Source organism: Sminthopsis crassicaudata, chromosome 6 (genome assembly GCF_048593235.1).
Source record: "Sminthopsis crassicaudata isolate SCR6 chromosome 6, ASM4859323v1, whole genome shotgun sequence".
Taxonomy (NCBI): Eukaryota; Metazoa; Chordata; class Mammalia; order Dasyuromorphia; family Dasyuridae; genus Sminthopsis; species Sminthopsis crassicaudata.
Window position 1 is genome coordinate 114,408,686 of NC_133622.1, and position 13,534 is coordinate 114,422,219.

Here is a 13,534-nt window from a genome sequence, read left to right on the forward strand (position 1 = left end):
GCAGACATTTTCTCTAGCTATTCCCTATGCCCAGATCACTCCCTTCACCACTCTGGCTACTAGTATCCCTGGTTTCTTTCAAGTCCCAACAAAAATCCCATCTTCTACAAGAAGCCATCCCTAAAACCTCTTAATTCTAGTGCAGTCTTTCTGTTAATTACTTCCCAATTGTCCTGTATATAGGTTTTTTTTTTTTTTTTTGTTTGTTTGTTTGTTTGTTTTTTTGGTATATATTTCTTTGCATATTGTATCCCCCCTATTAGATTGTAAATTCCTTGAGGGCAAAAACTGTTTTTTACCTTTAAGTTCCCAGTACTTAGCATAGTAGCTGGCACTTATGAATGTTAAGTGATTGATAGTGGCATAACTATGCTTGAATTTAGATCTTCTTGACTCTAACTCAAGCTCTTTCTTCACTGTATAATGCTATTTCCTCTGTCTTTGAAAAGTTGTCAAAAAAAAAAAAAAAAAAAGGTCACCAAAGCCAAGCCCCTGCAATATGGAAAAAAAAAAAAAGTTGTCCTGGGTAGCTAGATGGCACAGAGGATAGTGCACCAGCCAAGGACTCAGGAGAACCTGAGTTCAAATTTGACCTCAGACACTTGACACTTACTAGCTGTGTAATCATGGGCAAGTCACAAATTTAGCTGCCTTAAAAAAATAAAGAAGCAGCCACAAAAATAACCCCTCCCCTAAAAAAAGTTGTCTTATGTAAAGTTGTCTCATGTACAGAAGACCAGTGATGCTCATAAAGTGGAGTCAGTGACCTTTGGTCCCTGAGATTCTTTAAGGGAAAATGCAAAGTAAAAAAACATTTTTATAATAGTGCTAAGATGGTTTAATTTCTAATATGGTAAATATCAGTAGCTATAATCCAAAGACAAAATAGAGGTCAAAAAAAGAGTTGAACACAACTGAAAACAACTAAGCAACAACAATAACAACAAACTATGTTTTGTTTCTATTCAATCTAAAAATATTTCAATATTTAAACATATTCATTTCATCTATCAGTCAATCACCAAACATTCAGCACCTCCTGTATGCCAGTTACTATGCTAAGGGCTGGGTATTGTCTTAATTTTTAAAGACCATAACAAGTATATTATTAATCAACTAAAATAACAATGCATTTTATAATAACTTTATTAACTTGTAAACCAAGGCAATCAGTAAAAATTTATGAAGCACCTCCTATGTACCAGCCACTAAGTTAAGTGCAAAGGATACAAAAAGAGACAAAAAACAGTTTTTGCCTCTTAATGAGCTTACATTCTTGTATTGTTATGTAGTGGAGTGATTATATGTATGTGATATAATTTTGAACAGATGTGTGATATATGTTCATTTGGGTAGTAAAGATATAATCAATATGATTCCTGTTATTCATGTACAAATTTACATTTTTATGTCATTTAAGAGAATCTGCTTTTTGATTTGTATATTGATTTCTTATGTTAACAAATGTGTATGTTTGGGGCTTTTTTCTTTAAAAAAATTTTTCTTTAAAATTCCAGATGAAACCTGGAGACGACTTAGAGACTGATCGATATTTAATCACCATTGAAGATGTAAAAAATGTTGAAAACATCCCTAACAATTTAGAAGTTAAAATGGAAATACCCATGTTGAAGGTACAAGAATTGAAACCTGCTAACAAGCCAAAGCTATGTCTACGTACTGGCTTAAAAAGAAAGTTTATTGTAAGTTTTTCTATTTAAAATAAAAAAATCAGATTATATGTATAAAATTTTGTAAATGACCAGCAAGTTTTAAGGCTATTACAATTTATCAGGAATTCATTTTATTGATTATTTCATTGGTATAAGGCATTTCCATTGTTAAACCTCTCTAAGCCAATGCAGATAAAATTTCATTTTGTCATTTATAGACTTAGAGATTAGTCTAGAAAAGTTGGAAGTTTAATGGTTTGCTTAAAGTAACTTAGTTTGTATCAAGTTTGTATCACTTTGTATCAAGAAATGGGACTTGAACTCAGATACTGCTAATTCTAAGGCTGGTTCTTTGTATAATTCCATACTATAATCTCACTGCTAAAATATTCTGTGAGGAAATTAGCAAATATGTATCTGATTCTGAGGTGATATTTGTATTTTGACATATTTTAGTGTAGTAAATATCAGCATTGAGGTGGTGCAGTGGAGAGAGTAGAGTCAGGAATACTCATCTTTTTTTTTTTTTTTTTTTTTTTTTTTTATTAATTACAGCTTTTTATTGACAGAACAAAATCATGGTAATTTTTACACCATTGTTCCTTGCACTCACTTCTGTTACAACTTTTCCCATCCCTCCCTCCATCCCCTCCCCTAGATGGCAGGTAGTCATATACATGTTAAACATGTTGAAGTATTTCCTAGATACAATATATGTGTGCAGATCCGTACAGTTCTCTTGTTGCACAAGAAAAATTGGATTCAGAAGGTAAAATTAACAGTTTACACTCATTTCCCAGTGTTCCTTTTCTGGATGTAGCTGATTCTGTCCATCATTGATCAATTGGAATTGGATTAGCTCTTCTCTATGTTGAAGATATCCACTTCCATCAGAATACATCCTCATACAGTATCATTGTTAAAGTGTATAATGATCTTCTGGTTCTGCTCGTTTCACTTAGCATCAGTTGATGTAAGTCTCTCCAAGCCTTTCTGTATTCATCCTGATGGTCATTTCTTACAGAACAATAATATTCCATAACATTCATATACCATAATTTACCCAACCATTCTCCAATTGATGGACATCCATTCATCTTCCAGCTTCTAGCCACTATGAAAAGGGCTTCTACAAACATTTTGGCACATACAGGTCCCTTTCCCTTCTTTAGTATTTCCTTGGGATATAAACCCAGTAGTAGTATGGCTGAGTCAAAGAGTATGCACATTTTGATAACTTTTGGGGCATAATTCCAGATTGCTCTCCAGAATGGTTGGATTCTTTCACAACTCCACCAACAATGCATCAGTGTCCCAGTTTTCCCACAGCCCCTCCAACATTTATCATTATTTGTTCCTGTCATCTTAGCCAATCTGACAGGTGTGTAGTGGTATTTCAGAGTTGTCTTAATTTGCATTTCTCTGATCAATAGTGATTTGGAACACTCTTTCATATGAGTGGAAATAATTTTAATTTCATCATCTGAAAATTGTCTGTTCGTATCCTTTGACCATTTATCAATTGGAGAATGGCTTGATTTCTTATAAATTAAAGTCAATTCTCTGTATATTTTGGAGATGAGGCCTTTATCAGAACTTTTAACTGTAAAAATGTTTTCCAAATTTGTTACTTCCCTTCTAATCTTGTTTGCATTAGTTTTGTTTGTGCAGAAACTTTTAAATTTGGTGTAATCAAAATGTTCTATTTTGTGATCAATAATGGTCTCTAGTTCTCCCTTGGACACAAACTCCTTCCTCCTCCACAAGTCTGAGAGGTAAACCATCCCATGTTCCTCCAATTTATTTATGATTTCGTTCTTTATGCCTAAATCTTGGACCCATTTTGATCTAATCTTAGTATGTGGTGTTAAATGTGGGTCCATGCCTAGTTTCTGCCATACTAATTTCCAGTTTTCCCAGCAGTTTTTGTCAAATAATGAATTCTTATCCCAAAAGTTGGGATCTTTGGGTTTGTCAAACACTAGATTGCTATTTTTATTCACTATCTTGCCCTGTGAACCTAACCTATGCCACTGATCAACTAGTCTATTTCTTAGCCAATACCAAATGGTTTTGGTGACTGTTGCTTTATAATACAGTTCTAGATCAGGTACAGCTAGACCACCTTCACTTAATTTTTTTGTCATTATTTCCCTTGAAATTCTCAACCTTTTGTTGTTCCATATGAATTCTGTTGTTATTTTTTCTAGGTTATTAAATAGTTTCTTGGAAGTCTGATTGGTATAGCACTAAATAAATAGATTAGTTTAGGGAGTATTGTCATCTTAATTATATTTGCTTGGCCTATCCAAGAGCACTGAATGTCTTTCCAATTATTTAAATCTGACTTTATTTTTGTGGCAAGTGTTTTATAATTTTGCTCATATAATTCCTGAACCTCCTTTGGTAGATATATTCCCAAATATTTTATACTATTGACCGTTATTTTGAATGGAATTTCTCTTTGTATCTCTTGCTGTTGGATTGTGCTGGTAATGTATAAAAATGCTGAGGATTTATGTGGATTTATTTTGTATCCTGCAACTTTGCTAAAATTCTGAATTATTTCTAATAGCTTTTTAGCAGAGCCTTTGGGGTTCTCTAAGTATACCATCATGTCATCTGCAAAGAGTGATAATTTGATTTCCTCATTTCCTACTCTAATTCCTTGAATCTCTTTCTCGGCTCTTATTGCCGAGGCTAGAGTTTCTAGTACTATATTGAATAGTAATGGTGATAGTGGGCAACCTTGTTTCACTCCTGATCTTACAGGGAAAGGTTCTAGTTTATCGCCATTACATATGATGTTTACTGAAGGTTTTAAATATGTGCTCCTTATTATTCTAAGGAATAGTCCATTTATTCCTATACTCTCAAGCATTTTTAGTAGAAATGGATGTTGGATTTTATCAAATGCTTTTTCTGCATCTATTGAGATGATCATATGATTTTTATTAATTTGATTATTAATATGGTCAATTATACTAATAGTTTTCCTAATATTAAACCAGCCCTGCATTCCTGGTATAAATCCCATTTGGTCATAGTGTATTATCCTGGGGATGATTTTTTTGTAGTCTTTTTGCTAATATCTTATTTAAGATTTTAGCATCAATATTCATTAAGGAAATTGGTCTATAGTTTTCTTTCTCAGTTTTCGATCTACCTGGTTTAGGTATCAGTACCATGTCTGTGTCATAGAAGGAATTTGGTAGGACTCCTTCAATCCCTATTTTTTCAAATAGTTTACATAGCATTGGAGTTAGTTGTTCTTTAAATGTTTGGTAGAATTCATATGTAAATCCATCTGGTCCTGGGGATTTTTTCTTAGGAAATTGGTTAATAGCTTGTTCTATTTCTTTTTCTGAGATGGAACTATTTAGACTACTTACTTCTTCCTCTGTTAATCTGGGTAAGATATATTTTTGAAGGTATTCTTCCATTTCATTTAAGTTATCGAATTTATTGGCATAAAGTTGAGCAAAGTAGCTCCTAACTATTGTTCTAATTTCCTCTTCATTAGTGGTGAGTTCACCTTTTTCATTTTCAAGACTAACAATTTGCTTTTTCTCTTTCCTTTTTTTAATCAGGTTTACTAAGGGTTTGTCTATTTTGTTGATTTTTTCATAGAACCAATTCTTAGTTTTATTAATTAATTCAATAGTTTTTTTTACTTTCAATTTTATTAATCTCACCTTTTATTTTTTGAATTTCAAGTTTTGTGTTTGTCTGGGGGTTTTTAATTTGTTCCTTTTCTAGCAATTTTAGTTGTAAGCCCAATTTGTTGGCCCTCTCTTTCTCTATTTTATGCAAGTAGGCCTGTAGAGATATAAAACTTCCCCTTATTACTGCTTTGGCTGTATCCCACACATTTTGGTATGATGTCTAATTATTGTCATTTTCTTGGGTGAAGTTATTAATTATGTCTATGATTTGCTGTTTTACCCAATCATTCTTTAGTATAAGAGTATTTAGTTTCCAATTATTTTTTGGTCTATTTTCCCCTGGCTTTTTATTAAATGTAATTTTGATTGCATTGTGGTCTGAAAAGGATGCATTTACTATTTCTGCCTTACTGCATTTGATTTTGAGGTTTTTATGCCCTAGTATATGATCAATTTTTGTATAGGTTCCATGAACTGCTGAGAAGAAAGTATACTCCTTTCTGTCTCTATTTAGCTTTCGCCAAAGATCTGTCATATCAAACTTTTCTAGTATTCTATTTACCTCTTTGACTTCTTTCTCATTTATTTTGTGGTTTGATTTATCTAATTCTGAGAGTGCAAGGTTGAGCTCTCCCACTATTATAGTTTTGCTATCTATTTCTTCTTGCAGCTCTCTTAATTTCTCTTTTAAGAATTTAGATGCTGCACCACTTGGTGCATATATGTTTAATATTGATACTGCTTCGTTATTGATGCTACCCTTTAGCAGGATATAATGCCCTTCCTTATCTCTTTTAATTAGATCAATTTTTGTTTTTGCTTGATCTGAGATGAGGATGGCTACTCCTGCTTTTTTTGTTTTGCCTGAAGCATAATAGATTCTGCTCCACCCTTTTACTTTTAGTTTGAATGTCTCACCCTGTTTCAGGTGTGTTTCCTGTAAACAACATATAGTAGGATTCTGACTTTTAATCCAGTCTGCTAACTGCTTCCTCTTTATGAGGCAGTTTGCCCCATTCACATTTATGGTTAGAATGACTAATTCTAAATTGCTTGCCATCCTATTAACCCCTGCTTATGCTTTTCCCCTTTCCTTCCCTCTTACCCCCCTACCCAGTATTAAACTTGTGAATTCCACTTGCTTTTCACAGCCCTCCCTTTTTAGGATCCCTCCCCCACCTTAAAGTTCCTCCCCTTATTTTACCCCTTTTCCTCAAAATTTCTGTATTCCCTTCCCCTTAGCTTACTCCTTCCCTTTCACTTTTCAATGAAGTGGAAGAAGTTTCACCATAAATCGAATATGTCTATTGATACACACTATGTTCATCTCCCTTTCTTTCTCTCAGATACAATAGGTTACCTTTGCCTCTTCATGAGATGTAGTACCACCACTTTACACTTTTTTATGATATAATTTCCTTTCTACCTCTAATTTCTAAGACAAATTGTACATATGTTCTTTACATATTTTTTTGACAGAAGTATAGTTCTCAAGATTTCTTTTTACCTTTTTAGAAATCTCTTGAGTTCTGTATTTGAAGATCAAACCTTTTATGTAGGTCTGGTTTTTTCATCAAGAATAGATGGAATTCATTTATTTCGTTAAATGTCCATCTTCTTCCCTGGAAAACGATGCTCATTCTTGCTGGGTTAGTTATTCTTGGCTGCATACCAAGTTCCTTAGCCTTTCGGAATATCATATTCCAGGCCCTTCGTTCTTTTAATGTAGACGCTGCTAGATCCTGGGTTATCCTTATTGTGGCTCCTCCATATCTGAATTGATTTTTTCTAGCAGCTTCCAATATTTTTTCCTTTGTCTGATGGTTCTTGAACTTGGCCACTATATTTCTTGGCGTTTTGATTTTAAGGTCCCTTTCAGTAGGTGATCAATGAATTTTTTCAATGTCTATTTAACCCTCTGTTTCCAAAACGTCTGGGCAGTTCTCTTTGATAATTTCCTCGAAAATAGTGTCCAAGCTCTTTTTTTCCTCACATTTTTCAGGGAGTCCGATTATTCTCAAATTGTCTCTCCTGGATCTGTTTTCCAGGTCTGTTGTCTTTTTAATAAGATACTTGACATTCTTTTCAATTGTTTCATTTCTCTGGTTTTGCTTGACTACCTCTTGGTTTCTCCTTGAGTCATTCATTTCTACTTGTTCCAGTCTAATTTTCAATGATGTATTTTCTTCACTCACTTTTTTTATATCTCTTTGTAATTGTCCAGTTGAGTTTTTATCTTCTATGGAATTTTTTCCCATTTTATCCATTTTATTTTTTAGAGAGCTGATTTCTTTATCCAGCTCACTAATCCTGTTTTCCTTGGAGTTGTTTACCTTTTCCAATTCACTAATTTTATTTCTCAATGATTTGATCTCTTTATCCACTCTGGATGACTTCTCCAGGCTCTCTTTCCAAGCTTCCCTTTCCTTTTCCCATTTCTCTTCTAGCTCTCTTGTGAGAGGCTTTTTGATTTCCTCTATGAGATTCTTTTGTATTGAGGAGCAGATCATATCCCCCTTAGGGGATTCCTCTGGGGACAGTCTGTTCCTAGTCTCCTCAGCATTTGAAGTCTGCTCTCTCTCCATACAAAAGCTGTCAATGGTTAGAGCCCTTTTGAATTTTTTGTTCATTTTGTCAAGAGCGGAATGGAAGAAAACAAACTGACAAGAGAAACAATTGGTCTGTTTTGCGGGGGATGGGGCTGGATGGTGTTAATGGGCTTCCTCTACAGACTGGGGGTAGGGCAGCAGAGAGCCACTAATAGAACAGCGATGGCTGCGCTGAGTCTGCGCTCTGAGAACGGTCTGAGGCTCTGAGAAAGCACTGAGTCACTCCAGGTGGGGGTTGGGAGTGGCCAGGTTCCGCTTTCCGGGGTTTTAATCTCACCTCCGGTGTTTACCCCCTCTCTGCTGCTCCTGGCTTGCTGCCAAGATGGAACATCCACAGTGGGGTAAAAGCCTTTTCCCAGAAACAGCAGAGATCGAACCCCTCCTCCTCTGGTCTGAGCTGTGTGAGCTGCCTGTCTCCCTCTGGCTTGCCTGCCCTCAGTCTGTGCCCAGTCTGTTCGACCCTCCCCCGAGCAAACACAGACCTTTTCTGGCAAATTTCAAGGATGTCTTCTCTTGGTGATTATTTGTGGACTTCTTTTCTGGTCAAGCATTAACTCTGAGGCTTGTCATGAAGTAAATTCTGAGAGAAAACGAGGAGCTCAAGCAGCTGTCTGCCTCCACACCGCCATCTTGGCCGGAAGTCCAATACTCATCTTTTTAATGAGTCCAGCCTCAGACACTTACTAGTTGTATAATTCTTGGCAAGCCACTTAATTCTGTTTGCCTCAGTTTCTTCATCTATAAAATGAGCTAGAGAAGAAAATAGCAAACCATTCCAGTCTCTTTGCCTCGACAGCCCCAAATAGAGTAATAAAAATTTAGACACGACAATTCAGTAAATAACTGAACAAAAACTATAAAAGCAAAGTTTAACAAATTATTTAATTTTAGAAGTAGGTAGGCAGTGCTGTGTATAGAATAAAGTGTTGGGCTTAGAGACAGGAAAACCTGGATTCCATTCCTGCTTCTGACATTAGCTGTATGACCCTGGGCAAGACACTTATCTTCGCTCAAGCACAATAACCTCATCTATAAAATGTGAATAATAGACTACCTCAAGGGGTTATTGTGAGGATTGAATGAGATAACATGTAAAGGACTTTGTAAACCTTATGTTATTTTATTATGCTAGCTATATTATTTTATTTCTTAAAGAAAAAATATTCTTTTTCCATTGTCAAATTATTTAAGATTCTCTGTGAAAGTGTTGTGAAGCTAATGTTATTTTTGTATATTTAGGGATTCCAAGGACCACGTCAAATACCAAAGAAAATGGCCACCAAAGAAAACGATGAATCAGCTGCATCCCTTCTATTTAAGGAATCTTATCCTACTTCATCTTCTCTGTTCTCTTGCACACCTCCATTATTTTCTACTATTGGAAAGAACAATAAGGACACTGTTATGCCATCTGACTGTAACAGTATCATTGATTACAAGAATGGCAACACCACTGATGAGTCTATCTCCTTACTTCTTTCATCCATCTCTTCTAGCCAGAAGGGTTTCTATGAAGATGATTATTTTTTTCTCAATTCTGTAAGGAGGAAATCAGACTCTTTATTGGATAATGAGAACATGAAAGAAGATACTCTGACAACCAGAGACTCAGACACTTCACAGAACACCAGAAGCAAAGAACAGATTTTAGCACTTCTAAAGTCCAAATCAACTTCAACTTTGGAAGTTATAGAATGTTTTCCTCCTGGAAAGTTAACAGAAGAAATAAAAGATTCCCTTAAATCACAATCCAAAATAGCAAGGGAAGAGAAAATGGAAAAGAATACCACAAAAATTGTACCTCATCAGCTTCATTTAGAGAATGATGTAAGAAGAGTAAGCCAATGGGATATTTATTTACCAAAGAATTTATCTATAAATTCTTCTGATATAAGTAATACCAAAGGAAAATCTAAGGATGAGGATGACAACTTAGATTTAGATTTGAAAGGTCCTTGTGAACAAAAGACATATCTCTTTGGAACTGGTTCTGAAAAAACCGTTGAGTATATCACAGATAATCAATTATATAATGATGACCAAACCACTTGTAATCAGAAAATAAATTTTCAGGTATCTTCATCCTGTCAAAGTGAGTTAGGAGAAGGCTTACCAGTTGTCTGTAGCAATAATGAACACCATTACTTATTATCAAAGTCCAAGAGTGAAATGCAATACAGCAATGATTATCCAAAATGCATAAAAGAATCTGTTTTCACTAGAAAAAATACACAGAAACTAAATAAAACTAGCATGCCAGAGAGAGAAAGTCACCAAAAGCTTTCTTTTCAGCTAGAAAAGCAATATCCACACCTACAAAAAGATTCTTGCATAAATAATAATTTAGCCATATCTGAAAATTTGGCCACATTTCTTTCTAAAAGTAGAGCTGAAAATGAAAATATTAATGTCAGTACAGATTGGGACAGCAAACCAGAAACATTTTTGGAGGTAACTTTCAATCTGAACAATTTTGATATCAGTGACACTGAGGAAGAATCACAAAACGACAACTTTTCTGAACATTCGCTAAAGAAAGTTACATCTGAGGACAAAATGTGTGCTGAAAGGAAATTGATTGATAAGAATTATAGTCGAAAAGATGACAATGAACATTTTTCACATTTGACAACTGATTCCAGTCTTCCAGCAAAATATCCCAGTAAGAAAACTCTATCTTCACAGATTCATACTGAAACTTCAATAGATTTTGACAGAATTGGAAAAGGTAATGAAGCATCTTTCCTGTTTAACTCAAATCTTCCTAAAGTTCAGAATGGTAAAGAAGAAATGACAGGGGGTACATCACATTTTGAAATGTTAAGCAGAGAAACCAAATAAGATTGCTCAAAGCAGACTGATGATATATTAATGTACAGTAATGACCATTGTAATCAATCTGTTTACCCACTCATTATTGATTATGATCATGTACCTCCTCAAAGTAAGTCCAAAGATAATGAAAACACTTTGCATCTGTTTTCTTTATCAAGCATAGGCAAGACTCTGACTTCCAAAGACAATATGCTATTTATTCATTAAAGATGGTGGATATGACAGTATTTTAGGAAATTACTTGCAATTATATTACCAGTTACAAATAATAGCCTGCCACTTTTAAATACTGATAAGAATTGTAATTCAGATTTTGAATGTGACACATTTGATACATCAAGCACTCAAATTTCTTAACACCCCTCTTTGGAAAAAAATGCCTTCTGTTTCCAAAGAAATAGGTATATATGAATTTGAGGATACAGAAAGTATGGGGAATTTACAAAGTAAAGTAGGAGTTAATAAAGAATACAAGAAATATTGGGACAATGCTAGAAATTCCTTTGGACTTCCTGAGTTAATACTATTTTCCTTTTAAAGTCCCTGACTGAACTTAGTATAGTTTTGGAAAGCTTAGAAAAGTTGAAAGAAATCCTTATTTCAAATATCATAGAATTCAGCTGATAAGTGAATCAGTTAAAAGCATAGGTTAGAATAATTTCCTAATGTTTGGGGATACTGCTTAAATTAATAAATAGATACAAAGATAAAACAAAAATGTTTTCCTAAGTACTTTTCATTTTAATGGCTATCTTTTTTTTTTTTTTAAGTACTTTAATTTTTTAAATTTTATAATTAGTTATAACTTTTTTTGACAGTACATATACATAGGTAATTTTTTACAACATTATCCCTTGTACTCACTTCTGTCTGAATTTTTCCCTCCTCTCCACCCCCTTCCCTAGATGGCAGGTATTCCATACATATTAAATATGTTATAATGTATCCTAGATACATATGTATGCAGAACTGAATTTCTTGTTGCACAGGAAGACTTGGATTCAGAAGGTAAAAATATCCTGGGAAGAAAAACAAAAATGCAAACAGTTTACACTCATTTCCTAGTGTTCCTTCTCTGGGTGTAGCAGATTCTGTCCATCATTGATCAATTGGAACTGAATTAGAGCTTCTCTTTGTTGAAGATATCCACTTCCATCAGAATACATCCTCATATAGTATTGTCCTGGTTCTTCTTATTTCACTCAGCATCAGTTGATGTAAGTCTGTCCAAGTCTCTCTGTATTCATCCTGCTGGTCATTTCTTACAGAACAATAATATTCCATTATCATAATTTACCCAACCATTCTCCAATTGATGGGCATCCATTCATTTTCCATTTCTAGCCACTACAAAAAGGGCTGCCACAAACATTTTAGCACATACAGATCCCTTTCCCTTTAGTATCTCTTTGGGATATAAGCCTGGTAGTAGCACTGATGGATCAAAGGGTATGCACAGTTTGATAACTTTTTGGGCATAATTCCAGATTGCTCTCCAGAATGGTTGGATTCTTTCACAACTCCACCAACAATGCATCAGTGTCCCAGTTTTCCCACATCCCCTCCAACATTCATCATTATTTGTTCCTGTCATCTTAGCCAATCTGACAGGTGTGTAGTGGTATTTCAGAGTTGTCTTAATTTGCATTTCTCTGATCAATAGTGATTTGGAACACTCTTTCATATAAGTGGAAATAGTTTCAATTTCATCATCTGAGAATTGTCTGTTCATATCCTTTCACCATTTATTAATTGGAGAATGGCTTGATTTCTTATAAATTAGAGTCAGTTCTCTATATTTTGGAAATGAGCCCTTTATCAGAACCTTTAGCTATAAAAATATTTTCCCAGTTTGTTACTTCCCTTCTAATCTTGTTTGCATTAGTTTTATTTGTACAAAAGCTTTTTAATTTGATATAATCAAAATTTTCTATTTTGTGATCAATAATGATCTCTAGTTCTCCTTTGGTCAAAAATTCCTTCCTCCTCCACAAGTCTGAGAGGTAAACTATCCTATGTTCCTCTAATTTATTTATGATCTCATTCTTTATGCCTAAATCATGGACCCATTTTGATCTTATCTTGGTATGTTGTGTTAAGTGTGGGTCCATGCCTAATTTCTGCCATACTAATTTCCAGTTTTCCCAGCAGTTTTTGTCAAATAATGAATTCTTATCCCAAAAGTTGGGATCTTTGAGTTTGTCAAACACTAGATTGCTATGGTTGTTCACTATTTTGTCCTGTGAACCTAACCTATTCCACTGATCCACTAGTCTATTTCTTAATGGCTATCCTTTTAAAGAATTTCATTTTAAATTGAAATTTCCTTGAAAGAACATAAAATGACTATTTGTATGACTTCTTAATGTGTCATTCTAGAAATTGTACTTCTTAGTCATGACAATTTAAGGAACTATGGCTGAATGATGTGCATTTATTAGTTATTAGATAAAAATAACCTTCAGTAAGTCATATTTGGATAATTCCTTGTGACCTAATATTGACAGCTACCCAGTATGTTAGCTAGAAAGTAAATATTATATTTTGTTGGTTAAATAATGTCTAGGTAATGAAAAGATTTAAAGTTACATCTGTCCTTGAAAGAATTGAATAATGTTCAGAATTGTAAAACATTATAGTGATATAATTTTATTTTATTTTTTAAGCTTTTTATTTATTTTTTTTTGCTAAGGCAATTGGGGTTAAGTGACTTGCCCAGGGTCATACATATAGGAAGTATTACGTCTGAGGC

The 13,534-nt window shown here is 34.2% G+C and overlaps 1 protein-coding gene across 1 annotated transcript in view; it reads left to right on the plus strand.

The window, feature by feature from the left end:
- ZGRF1 (zinc finger GRF-type containing 1) overlaps positions 1 to 13,534 on the plus strand; it is a 97,578-nt gene that overhangs the window by 5,509 nt on the left and 78,535 nt on the right. The window contains 2 exon segments of the mRNA XM_074275162.1: positions 1,518 to 1,703; positions 9,187 to 10,675. Coding sequence (XP_074131263.1) covers positions 1,518 to 1,703; positions 9,187 to 10,675 — 1,675 coding nt within the window.